Here is a 22,647-nt window from a genome sequence, read left to right as displayed (position 1 = left end):
CCATGGGCTTCCATTCTCTGTATGAGATCTGATGGAGACTTAGGGATGAGGATAAACAAATATATTGTATACAGTGAATTCGGAGAGTATTCAGACCACTTTTTCCACATTCTTCTCATCAATCTACACACAATACCACATAATGACAAAGCAAAAAGCAGGTTTTTATACATTTTTGCTCATTTATAAAAAATGTTATAACTGAAATATCACATTTACGTAAGTATTCAGACCCTTTACTCAGTACTTTGTTGAAGCACCTTTGGAAGCAATTACAGCCTTGAGTCTTCTTGGGTATGATGCTACAAGCTTGGCACACCTGTATTTGGGGAGGTTCTCCCATTCTTCTCTGCAGATCCTCTCAAGTTCTCTCAGGTTGGATGGGGAGTGTCGCTGCACTGCTATTTTCAGGTCTCTCCAGAGATGTGAACTCAATTTCGAGTCTCATAGCAAAGGGTCTGAATACTTACGTAAATAAGGTATTTCTGTTTTTTATTTTTAATACATTTGCAAAAAAATCAAAAAACCTGTTTTCGCTTTGTCATTATGGGGTATTGTGTGTAGATTGATGAGGAAAAAAATGTATTTAATCAATTTTAGAATAAGGCTGTAACGTAATAAAATGTGGGAAAAGTGAAGGGGTCTGAATACTTTCCAAATGCACTGTATAAGAGGATGTGGCGTCTTATTTTTTTGTGGTTTAGCTCTCTGAGCAAAAGCCTGGGCAGCTGACCACTCACTGGTGTTTGAGCAGCAGGGCGCGGAGCACGTTGGCACGGTCCTCTGCTCTGATCTGGTCTGAGATGATCATGGTCTCCACCACCAGATGGGCAATGCCAGGCAAGGTGGTCTGCTCCAGGTCCAACAGGACGGCACCTTATGGGGGAAGGCAGGGGGAGAGAGAAGGGCACATATTTGTAGTGGAATTTCAAAGTTTTATCAGTAGTAAGTTTGTGACTGTGTGTGTATCTGTATGTTTGTGTGTGTGGTGAGGGCGTCACCATGTGTGATGGTCCTGCGGAGCTCCAGCAGGCTGCGGAAGGAAAGCGAGGCCACGTGGGGTTTTCCCCAGCGGTCCGTCTCCTCCTCCACATCCTCCTCAAACTTGATCCAACGGGCCATCTCCTTCCAGCGCATTTCCTGGTTCTTATCCACTATCAGCTCATTGAGCTCCACAAACACCTATAGGGACCAAACAGACACCTAGTTATCCATGACTTCAAATATGGCTCATCCTTTCTTTTTCTTTTCTTTTTTTTTAAGTCCAAGAACTGAGAAAGAAGTAGAAAATCTATTGGATCTATTGACTGGGATCTAAGTGAATGTTGTTATTCAATTCTAATTCAATTCTATTCAAGTCTATGAAGTAAAGCAGAATGTTTTCTTATTAAGTCAAAGGAAAACGTTTTATTTTGGTCTAATTTACATATGTGCGTTTGCACTGTAGGAGGCTTAATTAAATGTTTCTGCAAGGAATGTTCTTGGAGCACACAGCAAGCTAACAGAATCAATGTTAGCTTCAACCTTCCTGGAACATTAAAGGGACCAAATAGACGGCGATCCCTCCTTTGCCAGACCATGATATCATACAAATGGGATACAAGGGAGCTACTCAGATAACACTTTGATAGAAATAGTAAACAAAGTTAGAAAATATGTTCCAAAGGTCACTGATTAGATTATACAGTCTCAAAATATATCTCCTAAAGGTTATGACTGAAGGGTTATGTCATGACTCCAACTGTAAAGTGAAGTCCCCTGGCTTTAGATCTGCAAAATCTTTAGCAAACAATTACTAGGAAGATCATATGTTTTTAATGATTTAATATTTCCAATCAATCAATTAACCAATCAACTGGTGCCGTGGAGTTTGATCTCTCACCTCATGGGTCTTCTTGTCAGCCGTCCTCTTCTTCTTCACGCTGGACAGTTGCGAAGAGCTGTTGGTGTTCTGGAGGAGCTGGCATCGAGAGGACTTCTTCACCAGGTGACGCCTCACCCCAGGGTTGTCCTCGAACCGGTGACCTTAAAGCACAACAACAGGAGCTATTGTTAACGACACTGGGAGGTCAGCTGCAGAAAAGGTAAACTGTGTTCACACAAAGGCCTAGTATAGTACACACTCAGGTTGTATGACGCATTTGCCATTTGTTTTTATTTGTCTGCACAACACAACCGTTGTGTGGTGTCAAAAAAATGTTGTGCAGGTATCACAACTCTTATGTCAAATGTGTTATACAACCTGTGTGTACTAGGCAAAATACTGGCTGAGTACTGTCTCTATGGGGGAGCTATGTTTTATGACAGAGAATAATACATTAATCTGATTATTGATGTTTATTAAAGGCGCAATAGCAGTTGAAACAATAACAAAGCGTACTCCCTGCCCCTGTTTCAGTAAAAAGCTGAGGAATGGGGCTGGAGAAATGTAACCAATCTCAAATTCATGTTTTGAGGCTATAGTGTTTATTTACATTTACTTTGCTTACAAACATTGGAGCAAAACAAGCTTATATTTGGGGTTCTGTCGGGGTACTTCAAGAATCAATGGGTACATATCATGATTGTCGATTGCCCCTTTAAATTTTCCATGGGAAATAAAGAGAAAATTTAAATTAGGCACGCAATAGGTACATGGGGTAACAGAGGATCGGTCCCCAGCTAGGCAAACAGACAGGGGTCGTTATGTTGGGTGTTTTTTCGCCCACCACAGACCTTCAGAGGCTAAAAAAGCCTGATTCAATTTGAAGTTCTTCAGGCCACAAACCATATTTTATTGAATTTCGCGTAATTGATGCTGTCTACTCCCTAGGAGCGGGGCCTGGCGATGGGAGTGGAACGAGGAAGATGGCGCTCTAAGGACAAGGGTGTGTGTGTGCGTGTGTGTGTGTGCATGCGTGTGTGTGTGTGGGTAGATGCTAGTTACACTGCCAATCAAAGGGCTGGTTTTGCAGACACTCTGGGGAGAAGGCCAGACCACCTCTAGGCCTCAGCTGCTTTGTGTTGTGTTGTAGTCACACCCACCACAGAGTGTACCATAAACAAAGTGTAGGAGACAAGTTGTTTTGTTCCCTCTCTCATCCTCCATCCCTCTGACCCCAAGTTCATCCTTCCATCCTATTCTTTCATTCTTCTTTATGTGGTGTTGTTCAGACAATATAATCATAATAAGAAACGCTCTATGCTAACAGGTCTTGGAGTGCTCCCAGGGATAACTTGGTATTGAACTGGCAGAGATGCCCTTTGGCTGGACTCACTCTGAGCTTTGCTAACTAAATAAAAGTTATTCTGCTGCTTGTAAAGTGCACATCAAATTCCCCAGTGTTAAATGAAAAATGAAAATGTGGACCCATATAGACACTGAACAGTGTTGAACTAAAGCTTTATTTGCATATTTCCCAGAGTGCCTTTCAAGTAAATTGTAGAGTTACCACCCATGACTGAATTTGTTAGCGACAGAGACATGCTTGTTGCATTCATCAATGTTCAGTCCAATGAATTTCACCAAGTGCAATCCTAAGTGAATGTTGTCATTAAAATCATATTATTTAACATATTACAATGTATTTCCTGAGGCCCTACACTCTAAACATAATAATTAACTCTGTAAGTGTTGAATTAACACTCATTGGAGTAAAATAACCCTAGTGTTGGTGTTAACACTTTCCCGTGCATAATTTGGGGGTATCCCCGACATGGAACTCGAACACGGGTCCAACAACTGTCAACCCAACATCTTAGCCGTTACGTCAAAAGATCAAAACCTCTTGGCGAGGTCGATAGGTGTTGGGTTAAGGTCGCTACAATATGCATGTAACTGTTATATGTAAATGTTAATTCAAGTCATCATCATCATAACTTCCCAAAGTATTACCTGTGCTCTTGAGTAGCTTCTGAATGCCCCTTCTACAGACCCTATCTGCACTCTATGCCCCCTCCTATGCCCTATATAACCCCACTTCTCTCCCTCTGTGCCCCTTCTGTGCCCTATTTGTGCCACTGAGTATGCCCTCGACAACCCCACTTTTCTCCCTCTCTGCTCCCTTTGTTTTCGATTCTACAATTACCAGTCTGGATGGAAAATATTTTATACAGACTAACACAGTACTGAACATAGTGTATGCCCTCGGTAACCCCAATTATTTGCCATATTAAGCGACCAGTGTCTGTATCTCCAATGCCCTCTGTAGCACCCCAAGCAGCTTCTCCCTCTGTGAATCCTCTATTGCCCCTTAGTGTGGAACTCATGTCAACTCATTCTGTATTCCCCCACTGCTCTCTCTGTAGCCCCTCTATTGCCTTTTAGTGAATAATGTGTATATGTGGTTTATACATCTTGTATATTGTCAATTCCTGGCAGCAGAGTGACTTTCCCAATCAGGACAAGTGAGATATTGATTAATCAACATCATCAACGTTCAGCTGCAACACAGTTGACCACAAGCTTCCTCCAGTAGCTACGGTCACTAGCAAGGTTTGCAATTTGATGTGGTTGTGAATGACCAATAGGTGACTCCTCTATTGGCTCTCTCCCATTAGTAACCCTTGTCCCTTCTCTTTTGTATCTCTGGGAATGCTCTGTAGCTGTTTATATCCCTTAGGTAACCCATTTATCGCCCCTATACGTACCCCATGGATGGTGTAACGTATATTCAGTATGTAATATCTATACAGAGGGGCAGAGAGACATCACAAAAGTCAACCAAAGAAACTAGATGATGAACCAGAAAACAGATGATACCTCTCTTGATACCTGTCCTATTTCTCCCTTTTTCACTCTCTGATGAGCTCTTTGGGTCCATTCTGGTCGTCACTGGACACCAGTCCCACAATGTAATTGCGACCAGCACCTAGCTAACCCTCACAGCACTACTGCGGAAGTGTCCAAATCCAATGCCAGTCATAAAAACAACAGTATAGTTTGTCAATGGGATTTCTTTCCGCTCCAGTAATGGAGGGGCCCAGGGCCGAACAGGGGCCACACTATCAATAGTTTAGCAGCGAGGGGTAGAGAGGGTTCCAATTCACCCATGACCCGGGACTTGAGAGAGCTTTGATTTCCCCACCTCCACTGCCAGGCCAACCAAGCATTGGCTGTAATTAGCTTGTGTTTGTCTCTTCATACAATCAATAAAAACAACTCTGAATTCTCACTAATCAATTACCAATGTCAGGACTTTCCACCAAAAGGGTAGAGTGCTATTCTACCACTTCAGACACACATTCTCCATTCGTTAGTATGGAAAGGAGACGCGTTCTGTCTCCTAGAGATGAACGTACTTTGGTGCGAAAAGCGCAAATAAATCCCAGAACAACAGCAAAGGACCTTGTGAAGATGCTGGAGGAAACAGGTAGAAATGTATCTATATCCACAGTAAAACGAGTCCTATATTGACATAACCTGAAAGGCCGCACAACAAGGAAGAAGCCACTGCTCCAAAACCGCCATAAAAAAGCCAGACTACGGTTTGCAACTGCACATGGGGACAAATATCGTACTTTTTGGAGAAATGTCCTCTGGTCTGATGAAACAAAAATAGAACTGTTTGGCCATAATGACCATCATTATGTTTGGAGGAAAAAGGGGAACGCTTGCAAGCCGAAGAACACCATCCCAACCGTGAAGCACGGGGGTGGCAGCATCATGCTGTGGGGGTGCTTTGCTGCAGGAGGGACTGGTGCACTTCACAAAATAGATGGCATCATGAGGAAGGAAAATTATGTGGATATATTGAAGCAACATCTCAAGACATCAGTCAGGAAGTTAAAGCTTGGTCGCAAATGGGTCTTCCATATGGACAATGACCCCAAGCATACTTCCAAAGTTGTGGCAAAATGGCTGAAGGACAACAAAGTCAAGGTATTGGAGTGGCCATCACAAAGCCCTGACCTCAATCCTATAGAACATTTGTGGGCAGAACTGAAAAAGCGTGTGCGAGCAAGGAGGCCTACAAACCTGACTCAGTTACACCAGCTCTGTCAGGAGGAATGGGACAAAATTCACCCAACTTATTGTGAGAAGCTTGGGGAAGGCTACCCGAAACGTTTGACCCAAGTTAATCAATTTAAAGGCAATGCTACCAAATACTAATTGAGTGTATGTAAACTTCTGACCCCACTGGGAATGTGATGAAAGAAATAAAAGCTGAAATAAATCATTCTCTCTACTATTATTCTGACATTTCACATTCTTAAAATACAGTGGTGATCCTAACTGACCTAAGACCCCTAGGGAATTGTTACTAGGATTAAATGTCAGGAATTGTGAAAAACTGAGTTTAAATGTATTTGGCTAAGGTGTATGTAAACTTCCGACTTCAACTGTATGTACAGTTTTTCTCTGAGGTCTTGGCTGATTTATTTTGATTTTCCAATGATGTCAAGCAAAGAGGCACTGAGTTTGAAGGTAGGCCTTGAAATACATCCACAGGTACACCTCCAATTGACTAAAATGATGTCAATTAGCCTATCAGAAGCTTCTATAGCCATGACATCATTTTCTGGAATTTTCCAAGCTGTTTAAAGCCACAGTCACACAACTTAGTGTATGTAACTTCTGACCCACTGGAATTGTGATACAGTGAATTATAAGTGAAATAATCCGTCTCTAAACAATTGTTGGAAAAATTACTTGTGTCATGCACAAAGTAGATGTCCTAACCGACTTGCCAAAACTATAGTTTGTTAACAAGACATTTGTGGAGTGGTTGAAAAACGAGTTTGAATGACTCCAACCTAAGTGTATGTAAACTTCCGACTTCAACTGTATGTTACAGTATGTTACACAGTTATCATAGCCTAAAACAAGGTCAACATAATACCAACACAGCAAATTCTGAGTGTTAAATTAACACTGAAAGTGTTGACCTGTATAGACCAATGGAACAGTGTTAAATTAAAGGTCCCAAACAGTTATTCTGATTCCCATGTAAAATAGCCTTTTGAGTGACTAAAATATTGACCTGTATAGACCAATGGAACAGTGTTAAATTAAAGGTCCCAAACAGTTATTCTGATTCCCATGTAAAATAGCCTTTTGAGTGACTAAAATATCATCCATAATATTTTTGGGTGATAGAAATGTTGTTGTTTTTTTGAAAAATTATTTTTTCTCTCATGGCTAACTAACAGGAAGCTTGAAAAGAGGCTGAGTGGGCAGGGATCTTATATTAATGAGCTCGCCTTTACTGACAGCTCTTTGAAATGCTTATGTTAAGAAACTTGGATGCAGTGCGCAGCGTTGCAGTAAAATCATCTCATGAGAATCTGGCGATACACAAAGCAACTCAAACAATATTACAATTGCATAAATTATGTCAATTCTTTTACACCTCCCATTTGGCATGTCTGTTGTGATGTGGTTCACAGCAGCACTGACGGATATGTTGACATGACAACTGCATCAGAGTTTTGAACGACCTTCCCCCCTTTTTGTTCCATGCTGGCTGAAGACCTAGCTAGCCAGTAACTAGCTAACACCAGACACAGATGAAAGGGGAGACATATAAGTATCTTTGCCATGAATGAATAGTTTAAACTTTTAATTATATTTGCTGACACCTACATTCAAATGATTGCACCAGTAGAGTAGCTATCTAGCTATATAAACCACGCCTCTCCGCAAATACGCCTTCGCCAATGTTGGTTACAAGCCAGTACTTATTTAAATTTGGTAAGAGAATATCATGTTACCACTGGTGTATTAAAATGATAATAATAATCCAGCCTCCTGAATCCAAGTGTTTCACATGGGGGAGGGGACCAGCAACTTTATGATCAAACTTTATCAATGTAGAAGTAACAGTCATTTTTCATACTTTGGTCATCATACATTGATCTGGTTTCATCCAAATATCATAAAATGTCATGACAAACATGATTTTGACTCTTCATGACCTTTAACACACTGCTTGGTGTAAAGCCTTGTTTTGCAGAGAGCATTTCAAGTGAATTGTAGAGTTACCACCCATGACTGTATTTGTTAGTGACAGAGACATGGTTGTTGCATTCAGCCATTTTCAGTCCTCAGAACTTCACCAAGTGAGATCCTGAGCGTATATGTTATCATTAAAATAAAATTATATAACACAATACAAACATTAATGTATTTCATTATTTTGAGGGCCTAAACTCTAAACATTAGTGTAACATAACCACAGTTCAAACAAAACCTTATTATTTTTTTCATACTGGCCCCCCATGGGAAACGAACCCACAACCCTGGCGTTGCAATGCCATGCTCTACCAACTGAGCTACATCCCTGCCAGACATTCCCTCCCCTAACCTGGACGACGCTGGGCCAATTGTGCACCGCCCCATGGGTCTCCCGGTCGCGGCCAGCTACGACAGAGGCTGGATTCGAACCAGGATCTCTGGTGGCACAGCTAGCACTGCGATGCAGTGCCGTAGACCACTGCGCCATTCGGTTAATTTAACAATACATTTCTGTAAGCTTCATTAAAGCTACAGTAGAGTTAGTGTTTGACCATAACATGTCATAACAATTCAACAGAACCGATGAACCGGAATGACATTTACTCTCACAGGTGGCTAAAAATTACTTCCTGAAATCCACACCCCTACTAAGCCAAGCCTCCAGTCTTCTGATCTGACCCGCTTGGTCATATCTCAATAACCCAGCCTCAACAAACCAACCTTGCTCTTTTTAAAAATGCCTGCAACCCAGCAGTTGGGTCATCCAAACAACCCAGTAGTTTTTTATTGTAAGCCCTCAAAATAAGGCCTTATAAAATACATATGAGTGGGTTAAATACGTAATGGGTTAAATAATTACATGGTTATGATAACATATTCACTTAGGATCTCACTCGGTGAAGTCCATAGGACTGGAAATGTATGAATGCAACATGCACTAAGCAGTGTGTTAATTCAACACTGTTCAGTGTCTATAAGGGTCCACACTTTCAACACTGGGGAATTTGTTGTGAAGTGTTGTCCATTCTTCCATGGCCACACACTGCTTCCCTCTGGGAGGTGGGAGCCCTGGTACTTACGGATGGGCTCCAGGGGGTCTGGGTCCTCAGGGGACCCCAGGTGGTCATGGATGGACTCCAGCAGGTCATAGTCGTCGAAATCAAAAACAAACTCCTCAAAGTCTTCCAAGCCCTCCATGTTGAACTGAGAGGCGCGGTGCACAACCTCTGCTCCCTCGCTATGCCGGAGGAGCACAGGGGGACACCGGGGTGAGGTGCCCAAGGTCCCTGGTCGGTGAACGTTGGTGGTTGCCTTGGTGTTGGTCCCTTCTGAATAGGGATGTTTGTCTCCAACCACCTCCTCCGAAGAGGGGGCTGGTGGTCCCTTGTTCTCTTGCCCCACGGGGTCTGTCATCTCCTGGGTCGGCGCCGGTGTCTGTGGTGCCTCCTCCCCACCCTGCTCCAGGTGGGCGCCCTGCTCATCCAGGGTTCTGGCGTTCTCTCGCCTGCCGTCTCTCGCCGAGGGGTTGGTGTTAGCTGTCAGCCAAGCCTGGGCGTCTTCTGTGTTATTCGTCAGGAACAGGAGCTGGAGCACAAGCAAAGCTGGTGTAGTGGCTGCTGGTTACCAAAAGGCTATGTCCACTTTGCAGACTACTATGAGTTCAGGTGAGGTTTTTTAATATGTTTTTTGTCAGGCGTTTTCTCGCTGGCTGCCCCAGAGTTGATTCTATAGGTCCTATTCTGGACTAGCTGTTGTCACTGGAAATCCACTATACCATGTGAGGATTCCCTTTGGAGTTCTAAGAATGGAAACGAGGGAAAAAGTGTGGAGAAAAGGTCAGACAAAAAAAGACTAAAAACAGATATTTATCTTCTCAGCGTCCTTATACTTTGCCCCAATACATATCAAAAGCGGAAGAGAAATGTCACACTGCTGCTATCCTCCCATCGGCGCAGACAGAGGTGTAAGTGGTGTCGGTAGTAGAGTTAGCGGTACAGCCTCAGGCAGGGCAGGCTTCAGCAGGCAGAAGTTTAAAGCTCTGAAGCCCCCCCCCCCCGTGCTGGTCCCACAGCAAGAGTAACAGAGGGCTCGAGCTGTCATTCCAAAAGGAAATACTGATACAAACGGATCCACTTTTTTTCAGACCTCCCTCTAATCTATTGGGCCAATCCACCCGTTTCCGTGACGTTGGCTGTCCATTGATCCTGGGATGGACGCTTGGCTGTGGCAGGGCATGCTGGTGGGGTGAGGGCAGGCAGCAAGAGCAGAGTCAAGGCTGAATCAGAGGCTCAAGAGGAAAACATTGAAGTGATTGCTCTCTTCTTCTCTCAAAAAACATCCACACATCTGAGAAAATTATCATTCCGTAACACAGACACAGAGGCACAGTCACATACAGACAAACAGTAGGCATACTGCTGTTGCACAGCATGGTACTCCGCTTTGGAGTAATCTCCAGCACAGGTCTCCATGGAAACTGTGATTATTTCTAATGGCCTGTCACTCTTCGCCCACAACGGGTACCTGAGCTGAACACTGACCTTTCCTCAAACCTGTGTTTACAGTGTGTGTGTGTGTGTGTGTGTGTGTGTGTGTGCGTGCGTGCGTGCGTGCATGTGTGAGCATGTGCATGTGTTTCACTTGCTTAGAGGCATTCTGAACATAAGCACCAGTTTGTGAAGCTTCAAAGCAACCCTGCTCTATAGCATTGTCAAGCATGGTCACTAGTAGTCCACATCACAACCCTGCTCTATAGCATTGTCAAACAGGGTCACTGGTAACCCACATCAGCCATGTTACTCTCAGTGAATGAACAAGTACACTCTCAGTGGGGCAATGGAACTCACATTGCCATGGGCAAGACAAGACAAATCTCTGTCAACATTTCAAATGGTTATCATGAATGCTATACTACTAGATTCAAATGCAGTGCTACATCCTGGATGTTTTAACCCTGCTGTGACAAGACTCTGCTGAACAAGTCAAACAAGTGAATGGTCAGGTGGAACAGTTTCATTTGCTTGGAATAGCAATTAATGAAAGTTATGTCCTGTTAAAAAAAACAATGCTAGGGCTTGCCTTACATAATGCCAGTTAACCATTTTCAAACGTCAAACCATCACCCCGTACCACATCAAACTATCATTGTAAACCACATATATACTGCTGTGTGCTGCGACTGAATGACAATATGGACTCGTCAGAGTAGAAAGGGACGGGGAGGAGGTGGTATCCCCTAAATCCAATAGCTTGTTTGTTTCAAAGTGGGTGCCCTGTTTCTTGTTCTATTTCCATCTACTCCGAGCATCCGGTCAATGCTTCCCGTGCTGGGTGGGTAAAAGCAGGAAGGGCCTGGGGCAGGGTTGCTGTCAAGAAGAATCGACAACTGATCTCTTCTGATAATTATTGCCCAGGGATCATGGGACGGGTGGGATGGGCCAGGGACTGCTACCCATTTATTTGTCATACAAATAAATAGAGTTGCACACTCTATTTACAGTACCAGTCAAAAGTTTGGACACACCTACTCATTCAAGGGTTTTTCTTTATTTTTACTATTTTGGCCTGTCAATGGCCTGTCACAAGAGAGAGATCAAGAGTGAGCTATAGAGCGGCAGACAGTGAGAGAGAGAGACAGTAAAAGAGAAGGACACATACAGTGAGAGAGAGAGAGAGAGAGAGAGAGAGAAATATATATATATATATATATATATATTGTGATGTCACGAGAGGCTGTGTCCTGGAGGGACGTTACATCCCCCTGAGATGGCTGCAAACCCAGACAGCTATGGCTCCATCTGCTGGTATGGTCGGGAACTCCAACCCTCTATGGCCAATCTTCCCACGCAGCTGAAACCAATCAGGAGCTGATGAGCTGAAGGTTTGTTGAAGGGAAGAGACACGGTCTCCAAGCTGGGCTCTCTGGAGGACAAGAGTGCTGCACGTCCACTTCCATGAGGAATAAGGATTTGGAGATACTTACCTTTGGGAAATACTCACCTTTGGATATATGCACCTGTGGAAATACGTGTGGGACATTTGGAAGGACGTTTTGCTGGGTTGGCCACTAGCTGCAACGTGGAATACAGTAAGACTGGGGAAAAGTTATTTGAGCGAGGGAGAGTTATGATTTTGGATGTGGAAGAGACATCCCTGAACTGTTAACCCTTAAAGAGCCACCAGAGAACCGAATTGTGTTATACTTTCGTTAGTTTCCCAAGACCTTTAATAAAATCCTTGTTTTGGTTGAACCTGGTCTCCTTGCACTACTTGAGCAATCCCGCTGAAAGCTGTGTAGCCTCTCGTGACATCACAGATGGTGGAGAATACAGGCACGCTCAAGCGTTAATAGTGCATGTCAGAGGAGGATACCGAAGGTTTGATCACCCAGTTTTCCAAGTTGGCCGTAGGCTCCCCGCCGACTGAAATGGAGGACATATTGAAAGCCCTTGTTGCTGGCCAGCAAGCCCAGATGCAAGCAAACGTGGCTCTCTTGGAGGAGCAAAAGAAAGCCAACCTTCTGAAGGCAGAGGAATTGCAGTTGCAGAGACAGAGGGTGGTCCAAAATACCCGCCCAATAAAGGCAAGTGACTTTATATCTAAGATGGGAGCTACCGATGACATTGAGGCATACCTGCATGCATTTGAGGCCACGGCCACTAGGGAAGCCTGGCCCAAGCAACAGTGGGTTGGTCTGTTAGCCCCCTTTCTAACCGGGGAAGCGCTGAATGCTGTCCGGGACCTGGGCCCTGACCAGGTTACTGACTATGATGCCCTGAAGTCTGAGATCCTCAGCAGATATGGACTCACAAAGTTTGGTATGGCCCAGCGCTTTCACAGTTGGACCTTCCAACCAGACCAACCTCCTCGGGCGCAGATGCATGAACTTGTCCGAATCGCAAGGAAATGGCTGGATCCGCAGAGGAATACAGCAGCGGCGGTGGTGGAGGCCGTTGTGGTGGATCGTTACCTACGCGCCCTGCCTTATGAGGCAAAACGGTTCATCAGTCAACAGGCCTTGACCACGGCTGATCTGACCGTGGAAGCTGTGGAAAAGTACCAGGCCACAGCGGAGATGCTGAATGCTTCCCGAAAGGACCCCAAGGTCTCGAACCCCGCCGCGTCAGGACTTATCCCGGCTCCAGGGGGAGCCAGAAACCAGGCGGGTCCAAGAAGAGTACACCAGGATGGGGAACCTCGACAGTGTTACCGGTGTGGGGAGATGGGACATATCTCATGGCAGTGTGGGAAACCAGCCGATGAACCTATGCCCACTGCGGAGTCCTCCAGCTCAGCACCCACACATCGTTTTGCCTCGCTCTTGGGAGTCGTAGATGGCGGCCCAGATCGACCCCCCACCTGCCCGGTAACTGTGAATCACCATGATGTGGAGGCCTTACTGGATTCTGGTAGCCGGGCCACCCTGGTGCGTAAGGATTTGGTGGGCCCAACGTGTCTGACCCCGGGGAAAGTCCTCCCAGTTTCCTGTGTCCATGGGGACACCAGAGAATACCCCATTACTGAACTTACAATGACCAGCACACGGGGAACCATACACACGACGGCGGGGGTGGTTGATTCCCTCCCCGTCCCTGTCCTAATTGGACGAGAGACTGCCCAGCCTTTTACCCACTCTGGAGAGAGTCTCAGGAGAGGATAACCCGAGTACCTCGGAAACGGAGAGGCAAGACTCATCCTGGGAAGGCTCCGGTGCAATCCTCCGAGTTACTCACTCCCGCCCGGGCTCTGATAGGGATGGCAGGTGCCCAGACCGACACCGAGACTGGTCCGGATACGGGAGAAGAGAACGCAGCCCAGGAAAGTGCTCCGTTCTCCAGTGAAGAAGACGTCCCAGGCACCCAAGAGCTTCCCCTCTCACAGGCCAGTATGGTACGGCTCAATTACAAGATCCTACTCTTGCAAATGCCTTAAGAAATGTGCAGGTATTAGAAGGTGTAGTGTTAGGTGATAAGACAACCCCTACTTACCCCCATTTCGCAGTAAACCGGGGGTTAGTATATCAGATAGTCAAGAAAAATGAGGAAGTGCATGAACAGCTCCTCGTGCCACAGCCCTATCGGGCCACAGTACTCAACCTAGCCCACACACACCCGCTAGGGGCCCACTTGGGGGTAGAGAAGACTAAGGAAAGAATCATGCAACGTTTCTTTTGGCCAGGAGTACACAAAGAGATAGAGAACTACTGCCGTAGTTGCCCTGAGTGTCAGCAGGTTGCGCCAAAGCCCACATATAGAAACCCGCTCATTCCCTTGCCCATTATCGAAACTCCTTTTGAGAGGATTGGATTAGACATAGTCGGGCCCTTACCGAAAAAGTGCCAGGGGACATCAATACATTCTGGTCATTCTGGACTATGCGTCCCGGTACCCGGAGGCCATTCCGCTGAGGAAGGCTACATCCAGACAAATCGCCAAGGAGCTGTTCCGTCTCTCAACTAGTCTGGGAATCCCAAAAGAGATATTGACGGACCAAGGGACTCCATTCATGTCCAGGGTGATGAAAGAACTCTGTGCTTTACTGAAAATCAAACAGCTGAGAACCTCGGTCTACCACCCCCAGACAGATGGCCTAGTCGAACGTTTTAACAAAACACTAAAATCCATGCTGCGGAAAGCGGTAGGGGAAGATGGGCGCAACTGGGATCAGCTGTTACCATACATATTATTTGCGGTGAGAGAGGTACCTCAGTCTTCTACTGGTTTTTCACCCTTTGAGCTCTTGCTTTCCTACAGACCCAGAGGACTGCTCGACATCGCCAAGGAGGCCTGGGAGGAGCAGCCATGCCAACAGCGGACACTGATCGACCATGTAGGGGCTATGAGGGAGAGAATGAAGGCCATCTATCCCATGATGCGGGAACACCTGGAGGCCAGTCAGCGGCAACAGCAAGCCTCCTACAACAGATCTGCTCAACCCAGGGAGTTTAAGCCGGGGGACAGAGTGCTGGTCCTGGTGCCAACCGTTGAGTGCAAATTCCTGGCAACCTGGCAAGGACCATATGAGGTCATTGAACGCATGGGAGAAGTAAACTACAAGGTGAGGCAACCAGATAAAAGGAAAACTGAGCAGATTTATCATGTTAACCTTTTAAAGAAGTGGCACGCCAGAGAGGCGCTGTTCAGCTCTCTACCCCCACAGAGACCCAGGAACCGCGCGAGAAGAGGTTCAGCTGGGTCCAAATCTGTCCCCACATCAACAACAGATGGCCCTGGAACTCGTGGAGCAGAACCAGGATGTCTTCTCCTCCCTTCCCGGTCACACAGAGGTGGTCCAACATGAGATCCGCACCATGCCTGGCCGAACGGTAAACCAGCGCCCGTACCGCGTGCCAGAGGCTCGTAAAGTGGTTATACAGAAGGAGGTAAGGAAGATGCGGGAGTTGGGAGTAATCGAAGAGTCCCACAGTGCCTGGGCAAGTCCCATCGTACTAGTTCCCAAGCCAGACGGTTCAGTACGATTTTGTAATGGCTATCGAAAGTTGAATGAAGTGTCTGAATTTGATGCATACCCAATGCCTCGTGTCGATGATTTAATAGACTCCTTGGGGCATGCTCGTTTCCTAACCACTCTTGATCTCACAAAAGGCTACTGGCAGGTGCCCTTGACCCCGGCGTCTAAGGAGAAGACAGCCTTTGCCACCCCGGGAGGGGCTCTACCAGTATACCCGACTTCCGTTTGGTCTCCACGGGGCACCTGCCACGTTCCAACGCCTGATGGATCGAGTCCTTGCGCCCCACAAGAGGTACGCAGCGGCTTATTTGGATGATGTTGTTATACAAAGTCAGGATTGGGCCAGCCACCTACCCCGGGTACAAGCGGTGCTGGATTCGCTCAGGGAAGCAGGGCTCACGGCAAACCCGAAGAAGTGCAAGGTGGCCTTCAGTGAGACAAACTACCTGGGGTACACCATTGGGCGGGGGTTGGTCAAACCACAGGAAGCCAAACTGCGGGCCATACAGGACTGGCCGCAGCCCATCAACAAGAAGCAAGTAAGGTCATTTTTGGGGCCTCGCTGGCTACTATAGACGCTTTATTGCAGATTTTGCTACCATAGCTGCACCGTTGACGGAGCTGACGACCAAACGCCACTCACGAATGGTGAAGTGGAACCCTGCGGCGGAGGCGGCTTTCCTCAACCTGAAGCGAGCACTCTGCTCCAGTCCGATCCTGGTGGCACCAGACTTCAAGAAGGAATTCATTGTCCAAGCGGATGCTTCGGAGGTGGGTCTGGGTGCTGTCCTCACCCAGGCACAGGACGGTGAAGAACATCCCATTCTCTACCTAAGCAGAAAGTTACTTCCAAGAGAGAAGAACTATTCAACGGTGGAGAAAGAATGTCTGGCTGTAGTCTGGGCCCTGGAGTCCCTTCGGTTCTATCTCCTGGGCCGACGTTTCATGGTGGTATCTGATCACGCCCCTCTGCAGTGGATGGCCAAGAACAAGGAATCAAACAGTAGAGTAACCAGATGGTTTTTGAACTTGCAACCGTTTAACTTTTCTGTTGTCCACAGGGCTGGCAAGCACCACGGCAATGCGGACGCCCTCTCCCGGCGTGATGCCTTCTTCGCTGCCTTTACCCCGACGAGGACGTCGGTCCCGAGGAGGGGGATGTGTGATGTCACGAGAGGCTGTGTCCTGGAGGGACGTTACATCCCCCTGAGATGGCTGCAAACCCAGACAGCTATGGCTCCATCTGCTGGTATGGTCGGGAACTCCAACCCTCTATGGCCAATCTTCCCACGCAGCTGAAACCAATCAGGAGCTGATGAGCTGAAGGTTTGTTGAAGGGAAGAGACACGGTCTCCAAGCTGGGCTCTCTGGAGGACAAGAGTGCTGCACGTCCACTTCCATGAGGAATAAGGATTTGGAGATACTTACCTTTGGGAAATACTCACCTTTGGATATATGCACCTGTGGAAATACGTGTGGGACATTTGGAAGGACGTTTTGCTGGGTTGGCCACTAGCTGCAACGTGGAATACAGTAAGACTGGGGAAAAGTTATTTGAGCGAGGGAGAGTTATGATTTTGGATGTGGAAGAGACATCCCTGAACTGTTAACCCTTAAAGAGCCACCAGAGAACCGAATTGTGTTATACTTTCGTTAGTTTCCCAAGACCTTTAATAAAATCCTTGTTTTGGTTGAACCTGGTCTCCTTGCACTACTTGAGCAATCCCGCTGAAAGCTGTGTAGCCTCTCGTGACATCACAATATATGGTTACATTCTCCATGCCAATTAAGCCTTTTGTATTAATTTAATTGAGAGAAAGAGTGGGAGAGAGGATGGACCATTTTGACAAATAAGAAGAAGATGCTGAAACGTTGGTTGTTTACCCAATAAATTACTGGGAGTTTATATACAGTACCAGTCAAAAGTTTGGACACACCTGCTCATTCAAGGGTTTTTCTTTATTTTTACTATTTTCTACATTGTAGAATAATAATGAAGACATCAAAACTATGAAATAACACATATGGAATCATGTAGTAATAAAAAAAGTGTTAAACAAATCCAAATATATTTTATATTTGAGATTCTTCAAATAGCCACCCTTTGCCTTGATGACAGCTTTGCACACTCTTGGCATTCTCTCAACCAGCTTCACCTGGAATGCTTTTCCAACAGTCTTGAAGGAGTTCCCACATATGCTGAGTACTTGTTGGCTGCTTTTCCTTCACTCTGCCGTCCGACTCATCCCAAAACATCTCAATTGGGTTGAGGTCGGGGGATTGTGGATGCCAGGTCATCTGATGCAGCACTCCATCACTCTCCTTCTTGGTAAAATAGCCCTTACACAGCCTGTAGGTGTGTTGGGTCATTGTCCTGTTGAAAAACAAATGATAGCCTCACTAAGCCCAAACCAGATGGGATGGCGTATCGCTGCAGAATGCTGTGGTAGCTATGCTGGTTAAGTGTGCCTTGAATTCTAAATAAATCACAGACAGTGTCACCAGCAAAGCACCCCCACACCATAACACCTCCTCCTCCATGCTTTACGGTGGGAACTACACATGCAGAGATCATCCGTTCACCCACACCGCGTCTCACAAAGACATGGCGGTTTGAACCAAAAATCTCCAATTTGGACTCCAGACAAAAGGACAAATGTCCACCCGTCTAATGTCCATCACTCGCGTTTCTTGGCTCAAGCCGGTCTCTTCTTCTTATTGGTGTCCTTTAGTAGTGGTTTCTTTGCAGCAGTTCGACCATGAAGGCCTGATTCACACAGTCCCCCCTGAACAGTTGATGTTGAGATGTGTCTGTTACTTGAACTCTGTGAAGCATTTATTTGGGCTGCAATTTCTGAGGCTGGTAACTGTAATGAACGTATCCTCAGCAGCAGAGGTAAATCTGGGTCTTCCATTCCTGTGGCGGTCCTCAAGAAAGCCAGTTTCATCATAGCGCTTCATGGTTTTTGTGACTGCACTTGAAGAAACTTTCAAAGTTCTTGAAATATTCAGTATTGACTGACCTTCATGTCTTCAAGTAATGATGAACTGTTGTTTCTCTTTGCTTATTTGAGATGTTCTTGCCATAATATGGATTTGGTATTTTACCAAATAGGGCTATCTTCTGTATACCCCCCTAGCTTTTCACAACACAACTGATTGGCTCAAACGCATTAAGAAGGAAATAAATTCCACCAATTAACTTTTAAGATCTGTTAATTGAAATGCATTCCAGGTGACTACCTCATGAAGCTGGTTGAGAGAATGCCAAGAATTTGCAAAGCTGTCATCAAGGCAAAGGGTGGCTATTTGATTTGTTTAACACTTTTTTTGTTACTACATGATTCCATATGTGTTATTTCATAGTTTTGATGTCTTCACTATTATTCTACAATGTAGAAAATAGTAAAAATAAAGAAAAACCCTTGAATGAGCAGGTGTGTCCAATCTTTTGACTGGTACTGTATATACAGTGGGGGGGAAAAGTATTTAGTCAGCCACCAATTGTGCAAGTTCTCCCACTTAAAAAGATGAGAGAGGCCTGTAATTTTCATCATAGGTACACGTCAACTATGACAGACAAATTGAGAAAAAAAATCCAGAAAAACACATTGTAGGATTTTTTATGAATTTATTTGCAAATTATGGTGGAAAATAAGTATTTGGTCAATAACAAAAGTTTCTCAATACTTTGTTATATACCCTTTGTTGGCAATGACACAGGTCAAACGTTTTCTGTAAGTCTTCAAAAGATTTTCACACACTGTTGCTGGTATTTTGGCCCATTCCTCCATGCAGATCTCCTCTAGAGCAGTGATGTTTTGGGGCTGTCGCTGGGCAACACAGACTTTCAACTCCCTCCAAAGATTTTCTATGGGGTTGAGATCTGGAGACTTGCTATGCCACTCCAGGACCTTGAAATGCTTCTTACGAAGCCACTCCTTCGTTGCCCGGGCGGTGTGTTTGGGATCATTGTCATGCTGAAAGACCCAGCCACATTTCATCTTCAATGCCCTTGCTGATGGAAGGAGGTTTCACTCAAAATCTCACGATACATGGCCCCATTCATTCTTTCCTTTACACGGATCAGTCGTCCTGGTCTCTTTGCAGAAAAACAGCCCCAAAGCATGATGTTTCCACCCCCATGCTTCACAGTAGGTATGGTGTTCTTTGGATGCAACTCAGCATTCTTTGTCCTCCAAACACGAGTTTTTACCAAAAAGTTCTATTTTGGTTCATGTGACCATATGACATTCTCCCAATCCTCTTCTGGATCATCCAAATGCACTCTAGCAAACTTCAGACGGGCCTGGACATGTACTGGCTTAAGCAGGGGGACACGTCTTGCACTGCAGGATTTGAGTCCCTGGCGGCGTAGTGTGTTACTGATGGTAGGCTTTGGTCCCAGCTTTCTGCAGGTCATTCACTAGGTCCCCGCGTGTAGTTCTGGGATTTTTGCTCACTGTTCTTGTGATCATTTTGACCCCACGGGGTGAGATCTTGCGTGGAGCCCCAGATCGAGGGAGATTATCAGTGGTCTTGTATGTCTTCCATTTCCTAATAATTGCTCCCACAGTTGATTTCTTCAAACTAAGCTGCTTACCTATTGCAGATTCCGTCTTCCCAGCCTGGTGCAGGTCTACAATTTTGTTTCTGGTGTCCTTTGACAGCTCTTTGGTCTTGGCCATAGTGGAGTTTGGAGTGTGACTGTTTGAGGTTGTGGACAGGTGTCTTTTATACTGATAACAAGTTCAAACATGTGGCATTAATACAGGTAACGAGTGGAGGACAGAGGAGCCTCTTAAAGAAGAAGTTACAGGTCTGTGAGAGCCAGAAATCTTGCTTGTTTGTAGGTGACCAAATACTTATTTTCCACCATAATTTGCAAATAAATTCATTAAGAATCCTACAATGTGATTTTCTGGATTTTTTTTCCTCAATTTGTCTGTCATAGTGTACCTATGATGAAAATTACAGGCCTCTATCATCTTTTTAAGTGGGAGAACTTGCACAATTGGTGGCTGACTAAACACTTTTTTTCCCCACTGTAAACTCCCAGTAATTTATTGGGTAAACCACCAACGTTTCAGCATCTTCTTCTTATTTGTCAAAATGGTCCATCCTCTCTCCCACTCTTTCTCTCAACTAAATTAAATTCAAAAGGCTTTATTGGCATGGAGAATGTACCAAATATACACTGCTCAAAAAAAGAAAGGGAACTCTAAAATAACACATCCTAGATCTGAATGAATGAAATAATCTTATTAAATACTTTTTTCTTTACATAGTTGAATGAGCTGACAACAAAATCACACAAAAATTATCAATGGAAATCAAATGTATCAACCCATGGAGGTCTGGATTTGGAGTCACCCTCAAAATTAAAGTGGAAAACCACACTACAGGCTGATCCAACTTTGATGTAATGTCCTTAAAACAAGTCAAAATGAGGCTCAGTAGTGTGTGTGGCCTCCACGTGCCTGTATGACCTCCCTACAACGCCTGGGCATGCTCCTGATGAGGTGGCGGATGGTCTCCTGAGGGATCTCCTCCCAGACCTGGACTAAAGCATCCACCAACTCCTGGACAGTCTGTGGTGCAACGTGGCGTTGGTGGATGGAGCGAGACATGATGTCCCAGATGTGCTCAATTGGATTCAGGTCTGGGGAACGGGCGGGCCAGTCCATAGCATCAATGCCTTCCTCTTGCAGGAACTGCTGACACACTCCAGCCACATGAGGTCTAGCATTGTCTTGCATTAGGAGGAACCCAGGGCCAACCGCACCAGCATATGGTCTCACAAGGGGTCTGAGGATCTCATCTCGTTACCTAATGGCAGTCAGGCTACCTCTGGCGAGCACATGGAGGGCTGTGCGGCCCCCCAGAGAAATGCCACCCCACACCATGACTGACCCACCGCCAAACCGGTCATGCTGGAGGATGTTGCAGGCAGCAGAACGTTCTCCACGGCGTCTCCAGACACTGTCACGTCTGTCACGTGCTCAGTGTGAACTTGCTTTCATCTGTGAAGAGCACAGGGCGCCAGTGGCGAATTTGCCAATCTTGGTGTTCTCTGGCAAATGCCAAACGTCCTGCACGGTGTTGGGCTGTAAGCACAACCCCCACCTGTGGACGTCGGGCCCTCATACCACCCTCATGAAGTCTTTTTCTGACCGTTTGAGCAGACACATGCACATTTGTGGCCTGCTGGAGGTCATTTTGCAGGGCTCTGGCAGTGCTCCTCCTGCTCCTCCTTGCACAAAGGCGGAGGTAGCAGTCCTGCTGCTGGGTTGTTGCCCTCCTACGGCCTCCTCCACGTCTCCTGATGTACTGGCCTGTCTCCTGGTAGCGCCTCCATGCTCTGGACACTACGCTGACAGACACAGCAAACCTTCTTGCCACAGCTCGCATTGATGTGCCATCCTGGATGAGCTGCACTACCTGAGCCACTTGTGTGGGTTGTAGACTCCGTCTCATGCTACCACTAGAGTGAAAGCCCTGCCAGCATTCAAAAGTGACCAAAACATCAGCCAGGAAGCATAGGAACTGAGAAGTGGTCTGTGGTCACCACCTGCAAAACCAGTCCTTTATTGGGGGTGTCTTGCTAATTGACTATAATTTCCACCTGTTGTCTATTCCATTTGCACAACAGCATGTGAAATGTATCGTCAATCAGTGTTGCTTCCTAAGTGGACAGTTTGATTTCACAGAAGTGTGATTGACTTGGATTTACATTGTGTTGTTTAAGTGTTCCCTTTATTTTTTTGAGCAGTGTATATTCTTTATCTCTTTCTCTTTCTCTCTCTCTCTCTCTCTCTCTCTCTCTCTCTCTCTCTCTCTCTCTCTGTATTTGTCTTTCTCTCTTTCTTTCTTTTTTACTGTCTCTCTCTCTCACTGTTTGCCGCTCTGTATCTCACTCTGGATCTCTCTCTTGTGACAGGCCATTGAACTGCTATATTCCCCGGACCAACACTCGTACAGGTCCAAAACAAAGCTCTCACCTTCAAACATAAACACTTGTACGGTCCAGCAAACAAGCACAAGCCCCCTGACATTCATCCACGTGAGGTACAGTAAACAACAAGCAGCCTCCTGATTTCCTCACTCAAATAATGTGGCTCTCCGTCCCCAAGGGCCAGTCATCATACAGGCCAACATTCATACAGTCCAGTAGTCAAGTATCCCACCTCCCAAATGCCCATGCTTGCATGGGCTAGTCAACATACACACACACAGTTGTG

General features: G+C 45.7%; 1 protein-coding gene across 1 annotated transcript in view; it reads right to left on the bottom strand.

The window, feature by feature from the left end:
- LOC121554971 (anion exchange protein 3-like) overlaps positions 1-22,647 on the bottom strand; it is a 67,035-nt gene that overhangs the window by 20,751 nt on the left and 23,637 nt on the right. Inside the window, exons 5-7 of the mRNA XM_041868710.2 lie at positions 1,883-2,025; positions 1,002-1,182; positions 741-876 (exon numbers count right to left, since the gene is read on the bottom strand). Of these exons, the coding sequence (XP_041724644.2) occupies positions 741-876; positions 1,002-1,182; positions 1,883-2,025 (460 nt within the window). The remainder of the gene's footprint in view (positions 1-740; positions 877-1,001; positions 1,183-1,882; positions 2,026-22,647) is intronic.

This window comes from Coregonus clupeaformis, chromosome 4 (genome assembly GCF_020615455.1).
Source record: "Coregonus clupeaformis isolate EN_2021a chromosome 4, ASM2061545v1, whole genome shotgun sequence".
Classification (NCBI taxonomy): Eukaryota; Metazoa; Chordata; class Actinopteri; order Salmoniformes; family Salmonidae; genus Coregonus; species Coregonus clupeaformis.
Note: the sequence above shows the minus strand (reverse complement) of the source record. Positions and strands in the feature narration are given on the sequence as shown.